We start from the raw sequence: 27,793 nt of genomic DNA, 5'->3' as shown, positions 1-27,793 counted from the left end.
TGCCAAACCATCATTTCCATGTAGAAATTCTTCCTGATGTCCAGTCTAAACCTCTTGTAGCACAACTTGAGACTACTTCCTTGTAGCCTATTGCTTGTTACTTTAGAAAAGAGATCGAGTCTTACATCGCTACACACTCCTATCAGGTGCTTGTAGAGAGCAATGAGGTCTCCTCTCAGCCTCCTTTTCCTCAGACTAAACAGCTGTTGCTCCCTCTGCTGCTCCTCCTATGTCGTGCTTTCTTGTCTCTTCACTAGCTTTTCTGAACATGTTTCAATGATTCAGTATCTTTCTCACAGTGGGGGTCATAAAACTCAACACTGTGGTTGAGGTTCTATCATATCCGTGTCATGATCTGAATGGTGGGGTAAAGTCAACAAGTTGACTGATGATACAGAAGTGAGAAGCTGTTGGTACACCAGAGGGTCAAACTGCCATCCACAGGGATGTGGACAGTCTGGTGGAATGGCCTGATGGAAACCTCATGAAGTTTTTCCAGGGGAAGTACAAAGTCCAGTACCTGATGAGGAACAGCCCTAGGCATGAGTGCATACTAAGAGGCAACCAGCTGGAAAGCAGCTTGGCAATGAAGGACCTGAAAAATTGTAGTGTAAACCAGGTTGAATGTGAGCCAATCATGTGCTGCAAAGGAATCTCATGGTTTTTTTGGGGGGTTGCATTAGGCAAAGTATTGGCAGTAGATGGAGGGAGCTGATCTGCTCAACACTAGTAAGGCTACATTTGGAGGACTGTGTCCAGTTCTGGGATCCCGGTTCAAAAGAGGCAGGAACATGGAATCATAGAAACCTGTGATTTGGGTGGGAAGGAACCTTTCAGAGAATATCTCCTCCAAGCAGCAAATGCACACTGCTACCTAATGTCCATTTTTTTCACTCACAAGTACCCCGAAGTCCTTCTTCATGCGGCTGCTTTCCATCCATTCCTCCCCTAGTCTGTACTGATACCAGGGGTTGCCCTGATCCAGATGTAGGATTTTGCACTTGGCCTTGTTGAACTTCACAAGGCTCATATGGATTCTTTTCTCATGCCTGTCCAGGTCCCTTTGGATGGCATCTCTTATTTCTGTTCACGTCAGCTGCATTATGGAGCTTTGTGTTTCTGCAGACCTGCTAGAGATTCGCTCCGTCTTACCATCTGTGTTTTTAATAAAGATAATAAATACTACAAATCCCAGTATCAAATACACTGGAGAGAATCTTACAAAGGGATGCCACTAAAATAATGAAGGAACTTGAGCATTCTCCTATGAGGAAAGGCAGAGAGAGTGTCTAAAACATTGTTAATCATCTTTATTAAGGTAATTGAACTCTGCCCATCTCCTTTGTCTATATCCTTTGTCCATGTCAGGATCTGCTCTGTAGGTGACTAGAGATAGGACAAAAGAGAGAATAGCCTCAAGTTGCACCAGGGGTGGTTCAGGTTGGATATTAGGAAGAATTTCTTCTCAGAAGGAGTGATGTGGCACTGGAACAGGCTGCCCAAGGAGGTGCTGGAGTCACTGTTCCTGGTGGTGTTCAGGAAATCGTGTAGGTGTAGTAGTTAGGGACATGGTTTAGTGGGCAATATTGATGATAGATGGTTGGACTAGATGATCTTATAGGTCTTTTCCAACCTCAGTGATTCTGTGATTATAGAGAGAAACCATCATCTGAGACTGTGAATGTCTCGTCCCATTCCCCTCTCGCTTTGCAAACTGTAGCAGGCATGATGGCTAAGTGGGAAGCAGCCTGAGCAGGGACAGACATCACTAGAGCACAGGCATATGTTTTAGCATGGCTTAACATTATCCTGCTTTTAAAAATCAACTGCATCATCTTGGTTGTTACTGAAAGGAAAATGAAAGAAATGATGAGTCACCTGAGGCACAGGGTAATGTAATACAGATGTTAACTCTGCCTCCCAGTCTAAAAATGGGAGAGATTTAAATTAGGTCAGATGCCATTGCTTGGGAAACAGTGGTAAACAGTGGTGTTTCAGTAGATATAATTGTACGTGAAACATAAACAGCATCCTTCTGTAATACTGAAAATGTCTGGCTTCAAATGCTTGCTATAAACAGTGTTAAAAACAGTGTTAACTGTCCTAAGTGTTACTGTCTTGGAAAATCAGCCTGCTTGTAACAGCATGTATATTAAACTTCTTGCTTTCTGTCTGCTTCCCAAGTGAGCGTGATGCTGGTTCAAGTGTTGTGTGCTGGGTGCCTTTGCTGGCAGGCATGGCTAGATGCTGATAGCCAAGGTACAGTGGGGTAGATCCAGAGAGTGTTATGCTGCAAAGAAGCTTACATCCTTTGAATACTGCACTGCAGTGCTCAGCATCTACAGCATTAAATGTAAGCAGTTATCTGCAGAGAGAGAGGGAAAAAAAACAACACAAAACCAACCCTGGTGCTTGAGAAAGTTTTGATTTGAGAAAGGTTTTACAATGGCAAGTAAAGTGTTAGGAGTTCTGAGAGAGTGAGGTTAGACTTCTTACCAAGGTATTTATTTGGATATTTCTTTATATTTTCATGCCTTTTGTGTAAACAAAAAGCTAATACTGAAAGCCTTAGTGAAATTTAAACAAGTTAAGCCCTGTTGAACATATGTGTGGTAATGACACTAAGCTTTTGTGTGTCCATCATTACAGGGGTCAGTATTGCTTGTGTTAGTATGCCTTGTCTCCTCTTCACATAGTTGCAGTGCTATGCAGTTCTACTCAGTATGAAATATTTTTTCCTGATTATAGGTGTTGATACTGAGGAGTTTCCTACAGCATTTTGATTCCTGTATTCTTTCTTTTGGCAGAACAAGGAAGTTAATTACGTAGATGTTGGTGGAGCATATGTAGGACCTACACAAAATCGTATTCTCCGGCTGGCAAAAGAGCTGGGTATTGAGACCTATAAAGTGAATGTAGATGGTTATTTCATCCATTATAAGTGGGTAAGTATTACACCTTTCATGTTCAGATACTTAAAGATAAAATTGAATTTTGGAAACTGCTGCAGTCATTCAAGGGGCATCATTTAAAGCTTGCTCTTGGGAATCCCACGAGCACCTGTTTGAAGTGTTGTTACCCTCCTTTAACTTCCTTGCATTTAGATCAGTGATTCTTGTTTTCTTTTGAAAAGGCCTCAAAAATTTAGACATATGTCATTCTAAAATTTTGGGATACATTCGGCACCTCATTATCTTTTCACACATTTCTTAAGGAATTGTTGCCTGAAAATTCTCTATCTGAAATACAAGCCCAGTTCAGTACTGGAAAAAAGACTAATGCTGTAAGATAATATTGAATAATGATATTAAACAACAGTATTATGGGACTAGCCTTGAAGTATTGTAATGTATTTGGCCCACTTACGTAGTTAGCTTCATGTAAGATCTCTCCCAGTCCCTTAGAGTGGGATTCATCTTACTTAAAATTGGATGTCTAGAAATTGTACACTTGCTGAGGTCCTCTGGCTCATGGTGAGGAACAGGCAATTCCAAGGCTCAACATAAACATTGTGTCTGAGATTTGAGATGGAGGGCGTTTGAATGACTCCTTCTGGTTAGGTATGGTTAAATGACTGAAGTGAACTGAAATGAAAACTATCTTTAGAGTATTTTATCCTCTCTTGTCTTACTTCTTTAGCCCACCAATTTTTTACTTAGGTCCTACTCAGGACCAGTACAGAGGGAGAGTGGTAGAGAGAGAGACAAAGGTATAAGGTACAAAGTGTTCATCTTAGTAACTCACAAGTTACTTTCCATTATTTATTTATTTTTAATATCATTTTGCTTTGGTACTTCCCAGACATTGTCAGAACAAGGCTTGAAGCCTGTATGAAGCAGAATTGACCTGCTTGATAGAGGCAAATCTATGTGGTAGATCCTTAACTGATTTGATTTTTATTATCTTCTTGCTTTTTCTTCCTAGTATTAAAGCAATAAGCACATGCTGGAAAGCTTAATGGCCTACTTCTGTAGTTTCTCCTTACTAGGAAGATTCATGCCATGCTCATAAAGTAGTCACACCTTAAATAATTGTATAGTCACTCCACTCAAAATATTAACTGCACCAGCTGGTGTAAAGTTGACATAGCTCTATGGCAAGAAAACGGGGGCTGATTTTACCAGCCATGTTTGGCCCACTGTATTTAATTTAAGCACACATGTGGAACTCTTTGCTTCTTAAAAGGCACTTATCTTGTGTGTGTTAAATAAAAGGCTCTAACAGGTTTCATGAATTTGAGTCCTTAATCCATTTTGACACTGAAGATACAGTTTTTCTGTCCCTTATCACATTATGCGTGTCCTTGCTAATGAGCAAGTAATTTCGTAAGTTTTCTTTGAAGTGGAATCATGTTCCTAAGCAAGAGGTGGAATTATGAGCTGCTAGCTGGATCGCAGGCTGTGGGTCAATTCTAGATTGGGCACTATGGTCACACCAAGCAAACCAAGGTCCCCAAGAGAGGCATAGCTGTTGGAACAGGAGGACAGCAAAGAGAATCTGAGGTCTTCCCATGTGGAAAGACTTAAACATTAAATAAATAATAATATGCTTTTCCTCCAGTGGGTCTCATTCCTCTCACAACCTCTCCCCATGAGTTGCAGACTTCTTGTTTTCTTTCCCTAAGGTTTTTCACGTCTTTTTTTTCCTCCCTTGAGAGCTCATGTAGTCACTGTGTCCTTTGTTTCAGGGATTTGTTATTGAACTATCTCTACATCCTATTTCTGCTTGAAACTTTCTGAAAACAAACTGTGCATTCCAGTCTGCTGGCTAGATTGATGAGTGCTCAGTGATCTTAGGGCTTGTTTTTTGTTTTTTTTTTATCTATCATGCACTGACAGTGAATGTTCCTGGTAGGGATTTGTGCTTTCTTTGCTGTAGGTGTACGACTCATATTCATCAGAGGTGCTTAGGGAACCCAAAGTAGTATTTCATAGATGATAAAAATTTACTGCTGAAAAAATGAATTGACATTAGAGAATATTGCCCCCGAAATTCAATATTAATCTAGAAGAGGGTTGTGTTCAGCTTCTTGGATACTGCCAGGTATGGACCAGATGCCCTTTGAATTTGAGGAGTCTGACTGAAGTCTTTTCCCCTTGCATCTCATCTACTGTTTCTGTCCATTAATAGCTGTCGAGGAGCACGGGAGGCAGTATCAGACAGGAAGGGTTCTTCCTAAGGGCCTATCTCTGGACTCCACAGTTTTGTTAGAGGTGAGAAGCAGAGTTGTGTTGAGGAAAGGCCAAACATTTCTTTAGATGTAGTTCTGACAGTCATTTGTTCAATCATATGTGATCCCCCTCCACTCCCCCCCCATGCCCAGATGAAAAGATTTTTGGCTGTTTGTTTACCACAGTGGTCGGTTCAGTTTTGCTCCTTCTTCAGGTTTCCAGGATACAGCTTGGACTGGGTTAGGGAAAAGTAGGAAAGGGATTTATCCAGAAGGGGAAGTTGCCAAGGGAAAGTGGAAGTTCCCCAAGGGATTTCATGAACTGCTCTGCTCTGGATGGAATTTTTCCAGTATGTTTGTGGAAAAATCCCACATGCTAGATGCTTTAGAAACTGCATTGCTTGGTGTGGGCAGGTTTGCTTTGTAGTCATGGTTTATTTGAAATTCCAAAACTGTAATTATAGTTTATCTTTTCTGTTATATACTCATTCACTCCCATCAGTTAGCATGGTAACATGAACTGCTTTGATATCAATCAGAAACTTGCTTGTATCCTGTCACTGAAAATCTGTAACTTCTGGGCATAGGTTTTGTTGCCAGACTTTCCATCTAGATTGCTCCATGGCTGTTTTCCCATAGTTCGTAAGGAGCATTCTTTTTGATTAAGAAAAGGCAGATGTGCTGAGGTTCTCTCTTTCCAGAAGGGGAAGATAGCTTTGCTTTTTTACAGAGGTCCTTGAAGGTTGCTGTGCTCCATTTTCACCTTCTTTTTAGCAGAAGACCTTAGAATGTAAAGGCATTCATGCTTTGGTATAGTATTAACCTTCTCTTATGACAGCAGTCCTCTAGGTGCCTGGCTGCAGCACTGAACTCCTGACAGCAATAAATAAAGACTGGTTTTGCTTATTTTTTTGCTTACCATTTTCAGAGCAAGGTAATTTGTGACAAAAGATGATCATTTTTTTTATGCAGTGCTTCACATTCACCATTCTAGTCTTCTCTTTTCTTCATCTAGCTTTAAGAGATTAGCATTGCCACAATATGTCTGTGCAGATCACTTTATATCTACAGTCCAGGCATGGGAATCAAAGGTACTGGAGAGCTTGCTAGGTAAGACCTGCTGGAGATATTTAGCAGGAAGGGGTGCACACTAGAGGGCTCATACTTTAGGGAGCTGCTGCTACAGCTGTGCATGCTGTATATGATCCAGGAGCAATAGGAGTTTTGTTCTTGGAGCGCAATAAATGTTCCTTCTGTGCTTCTGACACACAGATGGTCTCAGTACAGGGGGCAGGAGCCAGACTTTTGCCACAAGCTGGCAAAAAACAAGGTACTTGTGGATGATAGTTGTATATAGCTTTATTTTTCAAAGTAATTTGATTTTTTTTTCTCTCCTTCATAAACATAAAGACACCATTGATATTTAAATATTCTATTTATTTCTTAGATATCATCAATGATCTTAGTAGTTAGTCTTTAGTCTTTAAGTTTGGAGAAGACTATCTAGATTAGACTACCTTCTAGTCCAACCATCCACCTATCACCACCATACCCACTAAACAGTGTTCCTAAGCAAAATTGCCCATTCTTGGGGTGGTGTCATCACTTAGGCTGTATTCCTGTAACAATGGCTACAGGCAGTAGCTTAACCCTGGGCAGAGAGAAGACAGATTTTGGAGAGCACAGCATCTTTCTGAGGCTTTCTTGCTAGTCATGGAACTACAGTGCCTGGGGATATAATTTCTTTGGATTGATGTGGGATAACTAATGCAGGCAGGCAGCAGGACACAACTCTGAGGTCTGCAGGAAAGTATTCAACATGCCAGGATATGGAAAAAAGTATTAGATAAACTCTGTGAGGTGATCAAGCAGCCTTGTGTTAGCATGGGAACAATGCCAGGAAGCTGTTTGTCTTTCAGTTAAGAAAACAGTAGTTCTCAAAATAATCTACCCAGAACACTATAAAATTGTTTAAAAATGGAATCCTTCAGGATCTTGGCTGTTCGCAGTGACCTTCTCTGTGAACCATGCAGCCAGAGCTCCTGTGCCTTGCAGGGAGACAGTATTAAAAACCAATGAATAATTCACCAACCCCATGCCATTGGGGCTGGATTAGTCCCTGCTGTGGTGGAACATCTGTGAACAAAGAGGTCTGGCTCTCTGTCTGGTGGACAATGGGAATTTCTCTCCTGGAACTTAGAAGAATCGGGCTTTTGTCCAATTGGCCCTGACCTGTTACAGTTCCAGATCCCTGCACAAGGAGTTAGTTAGTGAGCCTGTGAACTGTTTTGGGCTCTATAAATTCTGTCTCAGCCCCTTCCAGGTCAGTTGGTATTGCATTTTTTCATGTTTTCCTCCCCTTGTCTTGAATCTTACTAGAATTATGAGTTTTGCATGCAAAAGAGAACAGAAAATAACACTGATTTAGGCAATATTCATTGTCAATTGGCAGTTAGTAGTACGCTTTCCCATTGATCTTCTTGGGCTTTGCCATTGACCAAAGATGTGGGACTATTTTAAGATCAGTAAAAGCATTACTGCTTTGCATAAAGATTACTGTGCTTGATAGAGCATAAATTTGTTACAGTAGAAGCTATAGCATGCAGCTGGGCACACTGGATACATTTTTTTTTTTTTGGTCTATTTTTCTGTGTCTGAACATGCAGTGAAGAATAGGCTGCCCAGAGAAGCTGTAGTGCCCCATCCTTGGAGATGCTCAAGGCCAGGTTGGATGGGGCAGCCTGAGCTGGTGGGGGGCAGCCCTGCCCATTGCAGGTGTTGGGGTGGGTGGGCTTTATGTTTAAATACTGCTCAGGGAAATGGAAGGGAACATTCCTTTGCTGGTAGTTTGTAGGAGCATTTTCACTGTTCTGGCAGCAGCAGTAGTGGAGCACCTTGAGAAGGCTGGAGCAATTTCCCTATCCAACTTGTACATACCCAGTCCTCCCCATGACTTGGTCTCCTGCCCAAGTACTCCTCTTCCTGCTGTTGCACCTGCTCTGGGGATGGCTTTTCTTACTACTTTTCTGAAGTCTGAAAGTTCAGTATGCTCTCCAAGTTTCATCTTGAGCCATTTATTTTTGTTAAGATCTTTGCAAAGAAATGGTCTGAAAAATATCAGAAATCTGCACGCAGTTATCAGCGAGGAAGACTTTGGTGGGTTGGCATGACATATGCACTGCAATAAGAAGGGTGTTAAACACAGCATAGCACCACAGCTCCTACGTGCCATGGTCCAACATGTTCCCTGCATCCTGCCACGTGACCTGTGCAAACTTTTGACACACCTTGAAAAGCAAACATTTAAAAGTTCTGGTGGGACATTTGCACTTGAGTTACATGGGAGAAGGTTCAAAGTAATTTAATAAGAGAAAATGCTGCCACCTCATCCAATCCTCTTTCAGATTAATATTATCAGAAAGAACCAGCTGCTGTTAGATTGTTTTGCTTATCTTTATATCACAGAATTATCTGTAAATGGTCTGTATTCCTGTTGCAGCTGTGTGTCTTGAGCATTGTGAGTACTGATACCATTTTTGCAAGCGGGCAGTTTTTTTTTTTTTCTGCAGCCTACGTCTTCCTTTTTGGCAAAATAATTTTTGGGGGTATATTTTTCTCTCTGGATACTTGGAATAATAAAGAGATGTTTACTTTATAGAGGTGAGGTGTGTCATAAAGGCACTTAGATAGTTAGAAAGTTTAAAATGTGTGCAGTTTTAAACCCATGGAAATTGTCCAGCAGGCAGGCAAGCATTAGATATATTTGTATGTGGTAATGAAGAATGCATAAGAACATGGAATATCACCTCCTTGGCCAATGCCTGAGTCTCCGTAGCCTGGAATTTGACGATCTGTCCAGGCCAAATTAAAAAACAACAGCTATAATATCAGCCCAACTTTTTTTGTTGTTTTTGTTCATACTTAGTTTTATATATTCAATTGTTAACACCTTTGTGTGGGAAAAAAATATAGTAAGTTAGGGGCCAAAAGTTTGACTAAGTGATTTGGGAATTCTTTGTTCTTGATTAATGTGGATAGGCTTTTTTGGTGTTTCTGTTACTTATGTTGCTTATAATCTTGTTTTAGGGAAAGTCACGTCAATTCACGGGTCTTAACCCTCCAACATGGAATCCCTTTGTGTATCTGGATTACAATAACTTCTGGAGGACCATGGACAAGATGGGAAAAGAGGTAGGCTTTGTTAATTCTACTTGTATACTGTAGTGCCTATGTCATCATAAGAAAATCTGTTTAGTTTGTATTTTTCTTCTCTGGCAGACTTTTTATTGCTATATTAAACAAACAACAACAACAACAAAAAAAGCAATAACTCATCAGGAAAGAAATCTAGATTAGCTAGAAGCAAGAAGCTATGGCAGGGCTTTCTCACCAAGAAGGTAGAAAAAGATTTGATTGTCTACAAGATCTGAAAAAAATGTATGTACTTTCAATGTATGTACTTAATGTTTGTACTTTCTCATGTTAGGAAAAAAGCACTACACAAACTGGGGGATGAGAATTACAGATGGAGGTCTTCCCATGTACAAAAAAGTATCCCTTGGAGAGTCATACTGTTTTTCAAATGTTTACTAGCTGCTTTATGGTCTAGTTACAATTCATGGGCCCTGCCATACAATAACCTACAAGCATAGTGTGTATTTGAACAGTTATGACAGTCAGGTAAATTCCCCAGTGACTGGAATAAAGGCAATGTCACATCCATTTTTAAAAAGGGTAGAAAGGACCACCCAGGGAACTATCGAACTGTCAGCCTCACCTTTGTGCTGAGGAAAGTCATAGAACAGGTCCTTCTGGAAACTATGCTAAGGAATAGAGGAGTGGGAGGTGACACAAGACAGCCATCATGGCTTCACCAAGGGCAGACCTGCTTGACCAACCAGGTGACCTTCTCTGATTGGTGTAACTGCATCAGTGGACAAGGGAGGAGTCACTGATGTCATTTGTCTGGACTTGAGTAAGGTCTTTGACACAGTACCCCTCAAATCTTTCTCTTTAATTGTAAATATAAAAATTTGATGGGTGTTCAATGAACAAGGAACTGATTGTGAGATTGTACCCAGAGAGTGGTGGTTGATAGATCATTGTCCGGATGGAGACAAATGGTGTCCCTTGGGGTTAAGTACTGGAACCAGCGCTTTTTAGTATCTTCATCAATGATATAGACACTGGGATTGAGTGCACCCTCAGTAAGTTTGTGGATGATGCCAAACTGTAGAGAAGAGAAGGCTCCAGAGAGACCTGATAGAGACCTTTCTATATCTAAAAGAAAAAGGAAGGGGACAGACTCTTTGGCAGAGGTTTTTGCAGTAAGACAAGGGAAAAAGGTTTCAAAGCAAAAGGGGAAGATTTAGACAGGATATAAGAAAAAAGTGTTTTGTGGTAAGGGTAGTAAAGCACTGGCACAGGTTGCACAAAGATGTGGTGGATGTCCTGTCCCTGGAGACATTCAAGATCAAGCCGGATGGGGCTCTGAGCAACCTGATTGAGCTGTTGGTGTCACTGTTCATTGCAGGGGAGTGTTACCATCTGGACTTTAAGCGTCCCTTCCTATTTAAAAAGTTATGTGATTCTATGAAGTTACTGCTGTTACAGCAAAGTTCATTTGGTGTATGAGATTTAGCACAATCAAATTTGTACACTATACTATACATCTTTTTATAAAAGAATATGTATTTTTAAAATATTAAAATGTACAACAGTATACTCAAATGTCATGGATTATCAATAGGAATGTAACTGTGTAAACATCATTTAATAGTAGTATCTAGATATTTTTTATCTGTAGTTAACAGAGAGACATAAGGGCCGTCAGATATCTGTTTTATAACTCAGTGAACCTCTAACTGAAGAAGGAATTTTTTCGGTTTGCTTTTAGAGGAAACCAAGACAACTAAATTAGAATGCACACCTCACTTCTAGATCTCTAAAGGCCAGGTGAGTCCCAACATAAGGATATAATTCATTAGTCAAAGTCAGACTTAGTTCTCATGGTACAATTCTTACTCAAGGGTATGAATTATAAAAACTACTCCATTCAGTGCACTTTCAAACTTATAGCCATGAACAGAGAACAAAAACAAATCTTAGAATCAGTGTATCAGTCAGCTTTGTGCCACAAACTAGCTATGACCTGGCAATGATATAGTACTGAGTTATTTCTTGAATAATTTGCTTCTGTCTTTAGATTCCTCCTGAAGCACCATGGGATGCTCCACATGCCGAAAAGTGGGACAAAATGACCATGAAAGAGCTGATAAATAAGATTTGTTGGACCAAGTAAGTAACTCTTCATTTTGAAATCGAGCCATAGAATGACAGTGGGTCCCTAGCAAATTCTGGGGTACAGCTGCACAAAGCTTACTTGTGAAGGACCTGCTCGTGTTTTCTTTGACTTCAGATGGGACACAATCAAATCTCTGGTGGGCTGTGCACCCATGGGATAAGGGGGTAGCGAATGCCTTCGGGAATTGAAAGGACAGATTAAACCTAAGAAGTTAAGAGTGTCTCAAGCAGATGAAACATGATTCATACCAACAAAGGCAAGGATGGTAGTATAAGACAGTGACCATGTAGAAAAAGAAAGGTAATATGGACAGTACATTGAATGCATTAACAGTTCACACTGCTTTAACACACTGTAGCTCAGGTAAAACAAGATAAATGTTTGTTCCTTTTTATTCAGTACTATGGAGGAAATTAAAATGATGTGGGTTTTTTCTTTGTCTGACAAAAAAAGGGGACTGGAAAAATAGGACTGACTGAAAGAGATATGAAACTTACCAGGTATTTGGAGGAAGTCTTTGTAGAGGAGTTGAGAAGTGTTACCATATGATGTGAAGCCTTGTAGAAAAATTCCTGTGGTCTTCAGTGCAGTTAGTGGTTCAGATATAGGGAACTGACAGAGAAAATGAGATATGATAAAACAGTAGCTATTTAAACAAGTCTTTTGAAGAGCTTTTGGGAAGTTAAGGGTATGCCATCCACGAAGGATAAAGAATTGCTAGTCATTTGAGTTGGCTAAGCATTATTATCAACATGCATTTTTATTATTTTAGTGTCTTTGAGCTCTAATCACAGACCAGATATTTAGAGTAAGATGCTATGTGAACACAACAGAAATACATGGTATTTCGCCATAAGTGCTTACAGTTTAGTCTGAGAGATAGAGATAGCAGGTGTATACACAGGCAATGAGAGAGCAGGAGACATTTGAGATGAGACTGATCTTTGTGTTGTACTGTTGTTAGGCACTGGATGAGGATGTGTGGATGACAGGGTATAGTACACAGTGCTTGTGTTGGCTGACAGATACGATTAAAGATGTTAGAGGAACTTGGGGTTTTCTTTTTCAGACCCACACATAGGAATGACAGCATGTGATCTTTTTACTATGTTTCCACTTAACTCAGCTGGAGAACATACTTTTCTTTGTCTTTAGGAAAAGCAAAGTGTAAATAACTCCACTTTGTACACATGAATGAAGGTCACTGGCAGGCATAGAAATGAAGCCAGAAAAGGTGAAGAAGTTTGCCCAGCCCCATGGCAGACTAGGAGCTGAGGAATGATGCCCTATGACTGTTGGCTATGATCTCTCATACTTAGTTATAATGTGTGTCTGCTTTAGCCCTTGGAAGGAAACAAGGTCTTCTTGTTGCCTTTCACCTCCCTTGCTGGTTTGTGCCTAAGCTGGGCCAGGAGCACTGTCTTCGTCCCAGCTGGTCTGTTGCCACGCTTGTCCATCTCTCTGCCCATTGCAAAGCACCATCCTTCTGCTCCAAGGAGCTTCTGTCCTTGAGCATCAGCCAGCTCTGTTGGGTTCCTTTGCCCTACAGGGTAGTTTCCCATGGGATCCTGCCAATTGAGTCTTTGAGGAAGCTATAATCTGCCCTTCCAAAGTCCAGGGTTGTAATTCTGCTGTTTATCTTACTCCTTCTAAGGTCTTAGACTCCACACTCTCATGCTTACTGCAGCTAAGGGTACCTTTCACCTTTGCCTCATCCAACAGGTCTTCCTTGTCTGTGAGTAGCAGGTCCAACAGAGTAACTCCCTAGTTTGTAGGATCATGACCCAAGTTGATATATTGCTTAGAAAATGTGCAGTGCATTTTATATGTCTATGAAGGACAATATTGTATGAATAGAAAAAGGAACAATGTTCACTATGAAATAACAGCTGGAAATACTCTTTTCTCCCCATCCTTTTCAATTAATTCTCTTTATTAGGCAAAGAAAAACATGCTTATGCTAGCACCTGTATCCCTGCATGCTTTGCTGGCCCTATGCTACTCTGTACTACTCTCCTGCCTTGCATTCAGTATTTTATATTTGTTTAACTGTGCTCTGTTTACTTTTTCTTGCTGACTGTGGTTTAGCACTGTGCCTGCAGCTTCCCGACCAAAACTTTCCATTTGAAATTATTTCACAGTGTTAAATCTTACTTTTGCTGCATGTGATACAAGATACGGTGATTTCGATTTTTTTTTTCTTGCTCTCTGATGCATCATAGTTTTCTTTACAATAAATTTCATGAGCTGTTTCTCTGCAAAGTCAGTCCCTTTGAGCCATCCTTTCTGTTCCAAGTGCACTGGTTCTTCCTCGTCTTGTTTTTACTGTTCCTGTTAGTCAGGAAGTCAGTGAAGTATAAGCAGAACTGGGTTTATAGTGATCTCTGTGGGAAAGTGCTCCTCTGCAAGGTTGTTTCTACTTTCACTGGCTTTGTGATGCTGCAGTGTTAATGGATGTGCACAGTGGGAACACATTGAAAAACATCTTTTAGATCTTCAAGACAAAACAGATTTTTTTGTTTTTAAAAGTTAAAAACTGTATTGCCCTAACGAGAAAAGCTCTTTAATCTCTTTTACAGCATTGTCATGACAAGCATTTTCTGTATAACTTTGGTCAAGATTGTAACATAAGAATAATCCATCATGTGTCTCAGGTCAGCATCTACTGATCCTGGAGACTCTCTTCACATTTCTCAGGTTACAGCATTTTGTATATCAGTGCTTTCAGAATGGTTACAGAGGGCTCTTGCATGCAGGATGTGTTAATATCTCTGCTTATAGACTAGAGGTGACTGGACTTCATGTCCATGGAAATTGGGTTGTAAAAGTTTATAAGTTATTTATTGGGTTTCTTTGAGCTACTTACAGTGTTTAACTCTTGGTCTCACAAAAGCAGCGTGCAGCACAGTTGTGTGGAAGATGGGGAGTGTCTTGGTAGTGTGTCTAGTTGAGGTCCTGAGGGCCAATCAGGCCTTAGAAACAATGAGCAGCCTGTGGAGGAGAAATGCAGAAGGTTTTCACTTACAAGTTACCAAATGCATTGTACTTTTGAGAAAAAATATATGTTTTGATGGAAGGAATGATGAGTGGAAAACTAATTAAGAAATATCTGAGGTAAAATCAGTGGAATTTCAAATTGCATGGGTAAATGTTTTGGGAGAAAGGGAAGGAGATCTTGATATAGCCACTGAGGCCAGTCAGCCTCACCTCCATCTCTGCAAAGATGATGGTACAAGTTGTTCTGGATGCCATATCCAAGCAATTGAAAAAGAAGAAGATTATCAGGAGTGGTCAACATGGATTCACCAAGGGCAAATCATGCTTGACCAACCCGATAGCCTTCCATGATTTTATCACTGGCTGGGTAGATGCAGGATGAGCAGTGAATGTTGTGTACCTTGACTTCAGCAAGGTGTTTGGCACTGTCTCCCACAACATCTTTGTCAGGAAATGTAGAAGATGTGGGATAAATGAGTGGATGGTGATGTGGATTGAGAACTGGCTGACTGACAGAGCTCAGAGCATGGTCATCAGTAGTGCAGAGTCTGGTTGGAGGCCGGTAACTAGTGGTGTTCTCCAGGGGTTGGTGCTGGGTCTGGTCTTGTTCAATATCTTCATCAGCAACCTGGATGATGGGATAGAGTCCACCCTCAGCAAGTTTGCTCAGGATACAAAACTGAAAGGAGTAGCTGACACACCTGAAGGCTGTACTGCTATTCAACAAGATCTGTACAGACCGGAGAGTTGGGCAGGGAGGAAGCTGATGAGGTTTAACAAAAGCAAGTGTAGAGTCTTGCACCTGAGAAGGAATAACCACGTGCATCAGTACAGGTTAGGGGATGACCTGCTGGAGCGGAGCTCTGCAGACAAGGAGCTGGATGTCCTGGTGAGCAACAGGTTGGCCATGAGCCAGCAGTGTGCCCTTGTGGCCAAGAAGGCCAGTGGTATCCTGGACTGCATTAAAAATAGTTTGGCCAGCAGATCGAGGGAGATGATCCTCCCCCTCTACTCTGCCCTGGTGAGGCTACGTATAGATTACTGTGTCCAGTTCTGGGCTCCCCAGTTCAAAAAAGACAGGGATCTCCTAGAAGAAGTCCAGTGGAGGGACACAAAGATTATAAAGGGTCCAGAGAATCTCCTGTATGAGGAAAGGCTGAGTAACCTGGGTCTGTTCAGCCTTGAGAAAAGAAGACTGAGAGGGGATCTGATAAATGTTTATAAGTATCTAAAGGAAGGTTGGGGGCAAATGGATGAGGCCAGGCTTTTCTCAGTGGTGTATAGCAATAGGACAAGGACTGATGGCCTAAAACTTGAACATAAGAAGCTCTGTACTAACATGTGAAGAACTTCTTTACGGTAAGGGTGACAGAGCACTGAAACAGGTTGCCCAGAGAGGTTGTGGACTCTCCTTCTGTGGAGATATTTAATACATGTCTGGATGCGTATCTGTGTGACCTATTGTATGGAACCTGCTTTAGCAGGGTAGGGGGTTGGATTCAGTGATCTCTTGATGTCCCTTCCAAGCCCTACAATTCTGTGATTCTGTGAAACAATCAAGCTGCAGGCTAAAAATGAGACACGTACAAACCATTTTTTTTATTTTTTTGACTGTAGGTAGGATAGCAACCCTTCTCAATAATTAATAATGAAAGCCACCGTTATGTCACATTTGTTCACTACCTGTTTCTGCTGCTGTGTTTCATGCAGAGCTGTTAAAGACTTTGCCACACTCTTTGTGAATGTCAACGTCACGTCTGAGCCTCATGAAGTCTCTGCTCTCTGGTTCCTGTGGTATGTGAGGCAGTGTGGTGGCACATCCAGGATATTCTCTGTCACCAATGGGGGCCAGGTACAAAATGTCTTGTGTTCTTTCCCCCTTTAAACCATAAAGAACAAGTGGAGTGTTGTATCTGTCAAACTGTGCAGTTAATGTAAGGAGGACAAAAGTTTATGTGGCAGTTATTTTCTCATAGGGCTGAATGGCCCTCTCTGCTCTGTGCAATGAGAATTTTTGTTAGCAAGGCTTTGGGATAAACTGGGACAATTTAATTAATTCTCCCTTCCTGCATTCAGTTCATCGCGGTCCTTTTGTTACAGTGTTGTTGCTTTTCTTTTTCTGACAATTTGTTTTCCATGGGATACTAATCGCATTTGAATGTTTGTCAAGCATTCAAAGCAAGTGTGCTTCAGACTGAAATACCAATTTATTTATTTTTTGTGAAAGTCTCTATTGACAAGAATTGGAAGCAGCTTGTAAAACCTTCTCAAGACAGCTTACACAGCAGCATGTTTTGTTGAGTTCCTTGAGACTGTTTTTCACCTTGGTCCTGTCAGGCTTCAGAACCTCATGTTTTTCATGTGGCTGGTCTGAAGTTTCAGAAAAGGGAAAAGGGAATCTTTCAAAATAATTGGGATATGGTATGTTAACACCCTTTGCTAGCCTACTTCAGTTAACACTGCTTCAGAAGATACATGCAGTATTTCAAACTTAAGTGACCAATTGCAAAAGTGGAGAGAGAGACACCTTTCCAAGTAGTAAAGGTAGGAAAACATAGAAAGAAGTCCCAATCAATGTCTGTCCATTGTGGTGAGAATAGACAACTATTGAGAAGGAAATAAGCAAGGCTAATGCTGTCCACAAATAGGAGTGAGAGTCTTCCTGCCTAGGGGCCTTTCAGCTACAGTTGCTGTTCCACATCAGCAAGTACTAGATTCTGTGATAAGAATTAAAAGCAAGATGAATTCCAGGACACTCCCAGGTAGACAAGACATGGAGAGAGAAATACAAAACTGAAAATAGTGTTTTGTGTTCCCCATGCCTGGATCTATCAAGCTGTCTAGGTTTCTACCTGCCTTCCCTCATCCTGATCAAATTCAGCTGAGCAGCACCAATGAGTGTTTCTGACTTAACAGCCAAGATGAGTCTTATAGAAATAACCTCCCTGCCAATACCTGTATCCAACAGGTGAAAGTGAGCCGCTTGATATAACTATGGTGACTAAAATATGATAAACGAAGGTCAGTGATTCCACTGGGACTCTACATGGACATCACAAAAACAAATGTGTTACAAATCGTGCTGTGTCTTCCCAGGCATGGATAAAACTGATTACATTCCACACTCATGGCCTAATTCAGTTCAAGATCTGTCTTGCTCCTGCATTTGTAAATACTTCAGCTGTACAGATGCAAGCTGGTAGTTTTGTCACGCTTAAGGGTTATGATAGCACAGTGACAGGCAAAATACTAAAAACCTCTTTAAAATTAAGTGATTTGTTTAGAGTAGGTAAATTACCTCTTTCATCTTTGTTTGTTCTGTTGGCTTCATGAGCCTCTGAACTGGCTAGTTGGGAAATACATTACAAAAATGCTTTTCATATCATTCTCCATTGAGTTCAAGGCTTAGGAATTAGTTCTTCTGAAAGTATGCGTATTTGATCTGCAGTTTCTTCATTATGAACAAAAGTCTTTTTCAATATCATTGTGACTAATGATGGTGGATTTTTGTTTTGTTGTATTTTTCTTACTTTTTTTTCTTTCTTTTTTTCTTTTAGGAGAGGAAGTTTGTTGGGGGTTCTGGTCAGATATCAGAGAAAATAATGGAGCGCCTCAAAGGCAGAGTTAAACTGGAGAGCCCTGTGGTCTGTATTGATCAGACAGGTGATAATGTCATTGTGGAGACTCTAAACCATGAGACATATGAGGTAATTTGATCAGAATAAAGTAGAGTATGCATTTAGTGGGGGAATACATCTGCTGTAGCTCTTAGCCAGATGTAATCAGGAAGTACTCATTTGTGAGTGTCTATTCCTCAGACTGTCCTGACAGACAATCTGTGAAACCTGCTTTATAGATTTATTTATGGCTCAGCCAGTCTTGGTGTTTCGCAAATTGGTTATTAGTCTGCCTTGTCTGTCTTAACGTTTTCTAGATTATACGATTTTACATTTTAAACATTGAGACTATTTCAAATGAAGAAAAATAAGGGTCCTGTTTGTATCTAAGCTTGTGGTTTGTAGGAAAAAGGAAAAAAAAAGAAAAGAAGAGGAAAAGAAAAAGAAAAGAAAGAGATATTTCATACCTATTTAGTAAGATTTGAAAGATCAGCTGGTCACAAATTAGGCAAGACCAGAACTCAGCCCCCTCACGCAGTGATGTGCTGTCAGTGTAATGATGACATGCAGTGCTACATACAGATCCAAGCCTGTGTGTAGTGATTCAGTGTCATCCTGAGCCTTGAAGCAGAGCATCCTTCATCACTCTGCTCAGAGAAAGAACTGTGGGAAGGATGGAGCATGTTCAGGAAGGCTGAATTCAGCATTGCTGTTGCTTATCCTGAAGTAGTATCCTGTGAATATGCACAGAAACGATGATGATTATTTTTTTAACAGCCTGTAATTTGAATGAATGTGGATCATATTTCCTTGGGAGGTGTTAAAGGCGCTTTTAACTCTGCTTGTCCCATTCCCAAACTTGTATTCTGCCAGATTTCGTCTCTGGTCCTGTAGTGTTCAGAAATAGGTCAAGAATCACCTACTCACAAAACAATGTATTTTTCCCTACATTCTTTTCCTCAAATGAGATAATTCTTCATGCCACTTGGAAACACCTGCATGGGAGAACCAAGTAGTAATGCCAGGTGTGGGAAAGTTGTTAACAATGGGTAAGAGCATCTTTCAAATCAGAGAACAGATTCACAGAAGGTTTTGGGTTGGAAGGGACCTCACAGCCCACCCATCCCAATCCCTGCCATGGGCAGGGCTGCCCCCCATCAGCTCAGGCTGCCCAGGGCCCCATCCAACCTGGCCTTGAGCGCCTCCAGGGATGGGGCACCACAGCTTCTCTGGGCAGTGTGTTGCAATGCATGTGTCCTGCAGGACAACCTCAATAAGAGGCAGTGTCTTGTTTCTACTGACTGTGTTTTACCTTTCAGGGCAAGTATGTAATCTCTGCTATCCCTCCCATCCTGACGACAAAGATCCACTTCAAACCAGAACTACCACCAAAGAGAAACCAGTTAATTCAGCGTTTGCCTATGGGATCTGTCATAAAATGCATGATGTACTACAAGGAAGCCTTCTGGATGAAGAAGGGTATGTGAGGAAGGTGAAGGAATTGGGTTCCCAGTGCTCTGCTGATTTTGAAGGTCTGCTGTCTGTCAGGGAATAAATCCAAGGGGGGATTAAATGTGCAAACCCCCCAAACTAAATACACGGAGAAACAAAAGGTGAAGCTCTTTGGGAAGGAGAGCTATTCTTCTAAGCTTAGGTATACACTTCATCTTAAAGCAGACTTCAAGCCAAAGGAGGGTCCCAAATATCTGAGCTGTCAGCTGATGACTGATAGAAGCCAGATTTCACAGTGAACTAAAGCTGAAAGCTGCTGAGCCACCTGCAGCACATGGAAACAGGCCCTGCAATAGGAAGTTCTTGCTGGGATAGAGTTAGGGCCACCAGAGAGAATTTACAGCAAATGACAATGAGAGCTTTAGGTGTCAGCAAGGCCCTTCCTTTGTTTTCAGCCTCTGTTCTAAAGACTTGATATCTCAGAGGAATGGAAAAAGTAGGTTACCTTTTCGTTCAACTTGAGACATATTCTTCCCAGTATTGCAACTTCATGTGTTTCTCAGCTTTAACTGTTAATAAATGATCATAAAATCCGTTACCATTTCCAGAACCATTTATATGGACATACTAGTTTTATAGAATCATAAATTGGCTTCTGTTGGAAGAGACCTTAAAGATCCTCTAATTCCAGCCCCTCTGTTTCCATTTCCTGCATAATGATACCAAGAGTTGCACTGGTCAAGAATGTTTTTTCAGTTGAAAGAATATAATTTTGCATGTTTCAAGACATAAACCAGCAACTGAATTTAATTAAAAAGAAATGTAAGCAGGTTTATACATTGCCATCTATACAGCATTTTTTGCATGTTCATCTGAAACATGTCAGTCGGAATGGGGATGTGATACTTGATTAGATTGCCCACATTTCTCCCACATTACTGTTACTGAACTCCATTCCCAACAGCCTTATCAACAAAATCAATACAGAGTGCAAATCTGTGCCTACGGTGACCAGATGGTCCGTTACCAGATGTAATTACAGTGGGATTTCTTGCTGCTCTTGTTTTGACTGGGGTTGCTCCTGGAATGAACCATCACAGTTCTTGCTAGACACATTTTTTTTAATGCTTGCTGTGCCCAATTTAGAAAGCCAAAGGGACCTACAGCAAGCCATAAAAATTCCACATATGACTTTTACAAGTCTGTGTACAAAATTTCCCAGAGTCAGGTGGAAAAGATAAAACTGTTGTAAGAATGCTTCAGACTTGTAGATCTTATTGGTGGCTGAGGAACTACTGTACAGTTCTTTTACTGATAGTTTTCCTTGTTCACTGCTGTCACTTTTGGTGATCATCATCGAGTCTCTCTGACAATCATTTTGCTTTCTATTCTCCCCTTAGGTTGCTGTGCTTCTCTCTTCATTGACGATGAAGAATGTCCAATTGGAATTACATTGGATGACACGAAACCCGATGGATCTTTTCCTGCCATTATGGGGTTAGGAGCTTCTAGCACATGCATATTTCTTGTTTTTATGAGGGAGCCAGAGAAGGAGGAAAAGATGGGAATGAGATTCATATCAGTGGTTCCCACTTCCACAGCATTCATAGACAGAGTACTTCCTACATCTCCCTTGTGCCTCTCTAGCCTATATAAGCTTTTATGTGTGGGAAAAAAATAAAAAAATCCTGCTACAAATATCCCCTACAGAGACGGTTGTGGGGAAAGGGATGCTGAATTAATCTTTGCTCATTTTAAGCAATCAATGTTTTGCAGTTGAGTAGATTTAGAAAAATATCCTAGTTTTGTGAGGTTGTATTCTGCTCGTCTTGGACCTTGTATTTAGCACCTGGGCCAAAATGAAAACACAATTGTTCAAGACATCATCGTTTGCCTCCTTTCCCCATCAGGCTGAGGAGGGATGAAGGGCATCAGCTTGTGGTTAAGTTCTACCGCAGCTGTTCAGTGAGGAAATTAGCATTCTGAAGAAGCTGCCAAATAGAGGAGCTGTAGTTTGGACAAACAGATGAGAAAATATGTAGCAGCATTTATTGGCTTTTAAAAGAAGGTTAAGCTAATATGAACAAACCATTTTTACGAATATTTCCACTGTAATCTGAGGAGAAACTTCCCCCCCTGCCCAAAAAGCTGATATAAATGTCAGGCAACTAAATGTGAAGTATTTGGCAAGACAGCTTGCCAGTTCTACAGAACTGCACGTGTTTATTGGCATATTCAAAGCTTAACAATTTCTGCCCTGAGAGCAATAAACCTCCTCCAGACCTCAAAAGGCAAATGATTTCATTCTTTCTTCTTGTGGACTTCTCCATACAACTTTGGTGTTGAAATCTACTTCATCCCCTGTGTATCTCCGCTGAAGTCAGATAAACTAATCACCAAATCTGTTTCTTTCAAGCTGAGAAAATATCGGGACCAGTTCTTACAAGATTGGCCATGATTCTGTCAGAGCAGCAGGCACTTATCAGTGCCAGTCAGCAGGGGCAGTGCTATGGCAAACTGCCTGTAAGGCATCGAAATCGCAAGAAAACTCAGTCTCAGACTTCTTGGATGAGACCTAGGTGTAAGAAAGGAGCTGGTTTGTCAAATACTGTCATTTCTGCTCAGTTTGTGGATAACTTTGCTCTCCTGAATCAGTGGCAATGAAGAGCTCATTCCAGAGGAGGAGAATGAGGCCAGTGCTGGCAGCTTTGGAAACATGCCTACAATTTTCAGCTTTCTCAGCTGGTAGCTGCCAGGCAGTCCTTTCTGCATGCCCCCTGGGAACATTTGCCCTCCATTCAATTAACTCCGCGGGGTATCCCACACAGGTCTTTCACCTCTGTGACCTGTAATTACTAGGTGATGTCATACAGTGAAAAGCTCTCAAGACCATTACATACCATTAGAATGCTTGACCCATCTTTTTTTAGAGTCATTTCAAGCAAGAGCTTACAAATCAGCTGGAGCGCTGACACTGTGATATTTATATGCCGTATTTTTCTTTTTCAGTTTCATCCTTACCAGAAAGTCTGTTAAACTGGCCAGTCTCAGTAAGGAGGAGAGGTAAGAGTTCAGAAACAGTAAATACTTCAGATATGGAATACTTCTTGGGGGTACTTCATTGCTCCCTTCCAGTACTTGAAGGAAGCTTACAAGCAGGAAGTCGGGGGGGACAACTTTTTACACCATCTGGTAGTGATAGGAAGAGGGGGAATGGCTTTAGACTAAAGGAGGGGAGAGTTGGGCTAGATGTTGAGGAAATTCTTTCCCCAGAAAGCGGTGAGGCGCTGGCACAGCTACCCAGAGAAGCTGTGGTGCCCCATCCCTGGAGGCGCTCAAGGCCAAGTTGGATGGGGCCCTGGGCAGCCTGAGCTGCTGGGGGCAGCCCTGCCTGCAGCTGGTGTTAGGGTGGGTGGGCTATAAGGTCCTCTCCAGCTCAAACCACCATGTAATTCTATAATATGATTCTATAATGCTTCTCCACAGAAGTGCATGTGGTTTGTGTGTGCATGTGTCCATACACACATGATCAGTGCAACTGCCAGTGCTGGAAGCTGAGGTAAAGGTTTAGCTTTTAGGTCTAGACAGTAACAGTGTTATCATCCAATTGTGGATATTTCTCAGTTTCCACATCTTGCTCCTCCATGTTTCTCAGACTGCATCCCCACAGAGTATTGTTTCGGATAAATGGAGCTCTGATGTACAAAGTTTTGCTTATCCTTCACGTTTAGCTTGTGAGCCAAAAGTTTTAAACCTCCATGCTTACAACAGTATGGCTTCCTCATTAGTCACTGAAGTGAACACAGTATGTTCTAAATGTGATTTTAGTATACATACAAGTGAAAGAGGAATTCTGCTTAGGAATGTGAGTAGCACTCTCCAGCTCATATTTTGTTCTCAGCTATAGTAAATCTGGAAGGATTTCATTGATTTATGTTACATCTCTTCTAGTCTTACACCAGTGAACACGAGAACGAATTGTCTCTGCATCCTAGAATAACTGTACCAAGATTTATTTTTTAGAGTTCTTTGCCAAAACTTGCCTTCATTTTCCATTCCAGGGTCCACTTTGGATGTCACATTTATGCATCAACATTTGAATATGCACACTAGGATAAGAACTAGAAATAAGACTAAAAATCAAAGCAAAACCCAGCTTCCTTTCCAATGTATTGCAATGTGTACAATTTTTTTTTTAATAACAAAAGCAATAGCTGAGAGCTTTTTATCCTCCCCCCCTTCCCTTCTTTAATTCCCAAGTGCTTTTATTTTCATATAGGAGGAAGAAAATCTGTGAGTCATATGCCAAGGCAATGCAGATGGAAGAGGCTTTACATGTAAGAAACTAATACCCATTTTCACCTCTGTTGTAATGTTGCTATTTTGTTCTGGAGGATGAAGTCAGAATTCCTGGTACCCAAAATTTTGTGTTGTGCCATGGAATTTACAATGCCAAAGGGAGGGCAGCAGCATCTACTACAGGAAAAAAAGACCCAGCAGTCTCATTCTTTGCAATAATCAGGGGGAGTGTGGTTTGATTTGCCCTAGCATTTCCACACGGGAAGCTACTGCTTCTCTAAAGATGCAAGTGTTTGTTGTGTGTACGTGGATAGCATTAATCAGATGACATGACATGGCATCCTTAACCTGTTCTTTTCCCTTCTTCAAAGGAAACTTGTTTTTTATTTTTATTTCCAGTTTCTTTGCCACTGTTTCACTGTCTAATGTTTGCTCATACTTACAGCCAGTGCATTATGAAGAGAAGAACTGGTCTATGGAGCAGTATTCAGGCGGCTGTTACACAGCCTACTTCCCACCTGGCATAATGTATTCATATGGAAGGTAAAACAGAATAATTTTGTAGCTCATGTACAATGATCTATTTTATTCAAAAAAAAACAGGGCATATTTAGCACACTGGGGGACTTCCAACCCTCTTCACACTCCCCTACGTGCCAGCTAATGAGTCTTGCTTTTGACTTTTAATAAGAGCCAAGTTTCTCTTGTGATTTTCAAGGAAACAAAGCACAGTCACAAAAAGACCTGCCAGAGGTATAAAACCTTTCCACAGTAGTCTAGTTAGAGTATCGACCTCTATGCATTATTTGCCTGTTTTCATTATAATTTGTAATGCTTTCTAAGACCTCGTGAGCATGAGGCCTCCTCCTTAGACAGATGAGGAGTCTCCACTGACTGTGCAGGTGGAGCACTGAGTTCTAGCAGAGCCTATTGAGTTGCATCACCAGGGGAAGACACCAAACCCTTACAGAAAAACTCATTCTCTCCTCCCACTCAGCATAGCCTGCAGTACCCTCCCCACACAGAACTGCTGTATTCATAAAGGGCCATAGTAGATAACAGTGATTAACATTTGGTGTATCTCTGAAAAGCCTTCTGGAAAGCGCAATTCAACACCTATTAGAAACAACCAGGCAAATCACATATCCATTACCAAACACCAAGCGACAGTGTGAGCTCTTTAGCATGTTTTCCTCAAACCAACTGTCCATTGTGAAGCTACACATGACCTCTGTCACCTGTTGCACACGCTCTTCTCTAGCAATTTATCTGAATGCTTTGTGTTCACATGTAGCGATGGGTGAGGTCTCTTATCCTCAGTTGGACGGGAAAGGGAGTTCATTCCCTATATCTGGGTTGAGCAAGATGCTTGTGCAGCTTTGCATGGCTGATAAGCTGGTTTATGACTCTGTTCAGGGTCAGATGCAACTCCCTGAATGCAGAGGCCTTCAGCTGCCAGCCTCTTTTGGCAAGCAACCAGGCAAGTCCAACCCCCAAAGAGCAGCTGATATTGGTGACCTACTACAGCAAAAATATAATTCACACCCCATTGTAATAGCAGGATAACAGCAAAGCTGTCATGCACCTGCCAGCTGCACTACATTTTGGGAGGCTTTTTGGAGGATTATTTCTTATCCTAACACTAAAATAAGGCTGATGTTATTTTGCACAGAAGCTAGGCATACTGATTTATGCATTGGATTTTCTCTCTCAGCTCTTGAGCGTTGTTTACAGAAACAAGTTGGTGGTCCTGCAGGAACAGCTTATTGCACCACACCTCCCAGCCCTGCTCTGCAGGAATGATGGAGAAACAAAGTCGAATGCTTCATCAAAGCCAACAAATTGCTTTTAGAAGGATCATGGCTTTCTTATGACTTGTTATCTGACATTTTCCATTTGTTTTGAAGGATCATTCGCCAGCCCGTTGACAGAATCTACTTTGCTGGCACAGAGACAGCTACCCAATGGAGCGGGTACATGGAGGGGGCTGTACAGGCAGGAGAGAGAGCAGCCAGAGAGGTACAGCTGCTGGTTTGCTTTGGTCATCTCTATTAAAAGGCTAAAAAGGGTTAAGTACAGCTTGGAGAGGTCTGATTTGGTGTGTCACACATTGTGATTGTGCTAAGGTTGGTGGGGAAGAATCAGATAATCCCAGAGAAGAAAGTGAAGCAAAGGCTTTAAAAACAAAAAAGTTGAAACAACTCTTTTTGAACTTGTTTATTGAATAAAGTGCAACAATCTGAACATTACACAGCATGTTGCCACACCAGAGATTTAAACTGAAGCTCATGCTGTATACCCTGTGCCTACAGAAACAAGCCCTCCAACCTGTTGCAGCCCTTAGATGTGCGAGCATGCTTTCTATCTAATTAATCATGGTATGTTTTTCAAGCACTTTCCGTCATAAGAAATATTTGTAGTTATTTCCTATGCAACGATCTGGAAATCTGAGCCTTTTTTGATTTTTGATTCATCCCTTCTTCTCCTTTCACTGGAGAGAATGGTGAGCTTGGCTTCATGAATCCATAATGGGTGCCTCTGATAATGTTTAAATCTCCTCAGAATGACATGCATTGAGCTGGGTTCCCAGTCAGTAAGATCTCTACAACTATCTGTAAAGAGGGAAAAAACTCACACTAAAGGATATATATTACAGTTACAGCTGCTATATGGTAGAGCCAGTTGTGTAAAATAATGGAAAATCAATCCCTTGCTTCCCTTTGACAGTGATGTATCCACCTTATAATCTTCACTATGTGCTTGAGTCTCCTCATTTCTCCATGCCTGAATAGATGTTATAACAACAGTTAGCTTTCTCTTCTGGAGACATTCACTCGCACCCAACAACCTCCATGATTGTTAAAATCAATTTGCTGGAAAAAAAATAATAAAAATTCCATGATGAACTTCATACTACCTGAGTGTAGCCAGGAGGTAATTTCATAATGGTGCACTCTGAAAGCCCCAGACTTGAATCTCTCCTCTTCCTCATCTGTGATTCAAGAAGCATCATTCCCAACAGGCTTTGTGTCCTGAGTGTGTGGCACCTGCTATTTCTTGAGCTGCCATGTGAAAAAGCATTTGTAGTCAGAAAAAGAAGAACAAATCCAAAACACAACATCTGGGAAAACTATAGGACTTTTGGATTGGCCTACTTTTTGCTGGTGAGACAGGAAACTCTGAAGCTTTCCTTTTATCCTTAGAATATTGGTAGGCAGATAAGCATTTGATGACCAGCAATCCTATTTTGATAGAAACTATCAAAACTGCCTCCTCCTTTCATTACTGACATGAACAGAGAAATCACTATTCATTTTCTGGTTCAATCACTATTCAATTTTCTGGTCACAATTTTGCTTTTTATCAGTGTCATCTTGCTCTGACTTGCTCTGTTTTCCCAAAACAGAAGGTAGTTTGCGTGCTTTTTCATTTTTTTCCATGTTGTACAAATGTTTATCTTTTCTAGATATTATATCATATGGGGAAGATCTCCAAAAATGAAATCTGGATGCCAGAACCAGAGTCAAAGGTAAGCCTGACTTTCTTGTTGTAACCAAAGAATTGAGCCACTTGGTTGACCTGCAGGCTTTCTGTTGGCAGCTCCTATGCTAGGTTTTAATTACTTCATAGAACCACAGAATCACAGAATGGCCCAGGTTGGAAGGGACTTCAAGGATCATGAATCTCCAATCCCTGCACCACAGGCAGGGCCACCAACCTCCTCTTTTAATGCTAGACCAGGCTGCCCAGGGCCCCATCCAACCTGGCCTTGAACACCTCCAGGGATGGTGCATCCACAACAGGTATTCCAGCACCTCACCACTCTCAGAGTAATGAGCTTCCCCCTGACATTGAATCTAAATCTACTCTCCTTCCTTTACTTCACATGCTGATGGTATCCACATTTGTTCAACTTGTCCAAGGAATATCATTATTCCTGTGTAAGAAATGGGC

The 27,793-nt window shown here is 41.2% G+C and overlaps 1 protein-coding gene across 1 annotated transcript in view; it reads left to right on the top strand.

The window, feature by feature from the left end:
- The window catches only part of LOC140249870 (amine oxidase [flavin-containing] A-like), a 44,890-nt gene that overhangs the window by 14,779 nt on the left and 2,318 nt on the right, over nucleotides 1-27,793 (top strand). The window contains exons 3-14 of the mRNA XM_072332101.1: nucleotides 2,808-2,945; nucleotides 9,257-9,361; nucleotides 11,376-11,467; nucleotides 16,182-16,323; nucleotides 18,029-18,178; nucleotides 19,408-19,567; nucleotides 20,941-21,037; nucleotides 22,550-22,603; nucleotides 23,820-23,877; nucleotides 24,285-24,382; nucleotides 25,747-25,858; nucleotides 27,306-27,368. Coding sequence (XP_072188202.1) covers nucleotides 2,808-2,945; nucleotides 9,257-9,361; nucleotides 11,376-11,467; nucleotides 16,182-16,323; nucleotides 18,029-18,178; nucleotides 19,408-19,567; nucleotides 20,941-21,037; nucleotides 22,550-22,603; nucleotides 23,820-23,877; nucleotides 24,285-24,382; nucleotides 25,747-25,858; nucleotides 27,306-27,368 — 1,269 coding nt within the window. The remainder of the gene's footprint in view (nucleotides 1-2,807; nucleotides 2,946-9,256; nucleotides 9,362-11,375; nucleotides 11,468-16,181; nucleotides 16,324-18,028; nucleotides 18,179-19,407; nucleotides 19,568-20,940; nucleotides 21,038-22,549; nucleotides 22,604-23,819; nucleotides 23,878-24,284; nucleotides 24,383-25,746; nucleotides 25,859-27,305; nucleotides 27,369-27,793) is intronic.

Source organism: Excalfactoria chinensis, chromosome 1 (genome assembly GCF_039878825.1).
Source record: "Excalfactoria chinensis isolate bCotChi1 chromosome 1, bCotChi1.hap2, whole genome shotgun sequence".
Classification (NCBI taxonomy): Eukaryota; Metazoa; Chordata; class Aves; order Galliformes; family Phasianidae; genus Excalfactoria; species Excalfactoria chinensis.
This window is presented reverse-complemented; position numbering and strand designations above follow the sequence as displayed.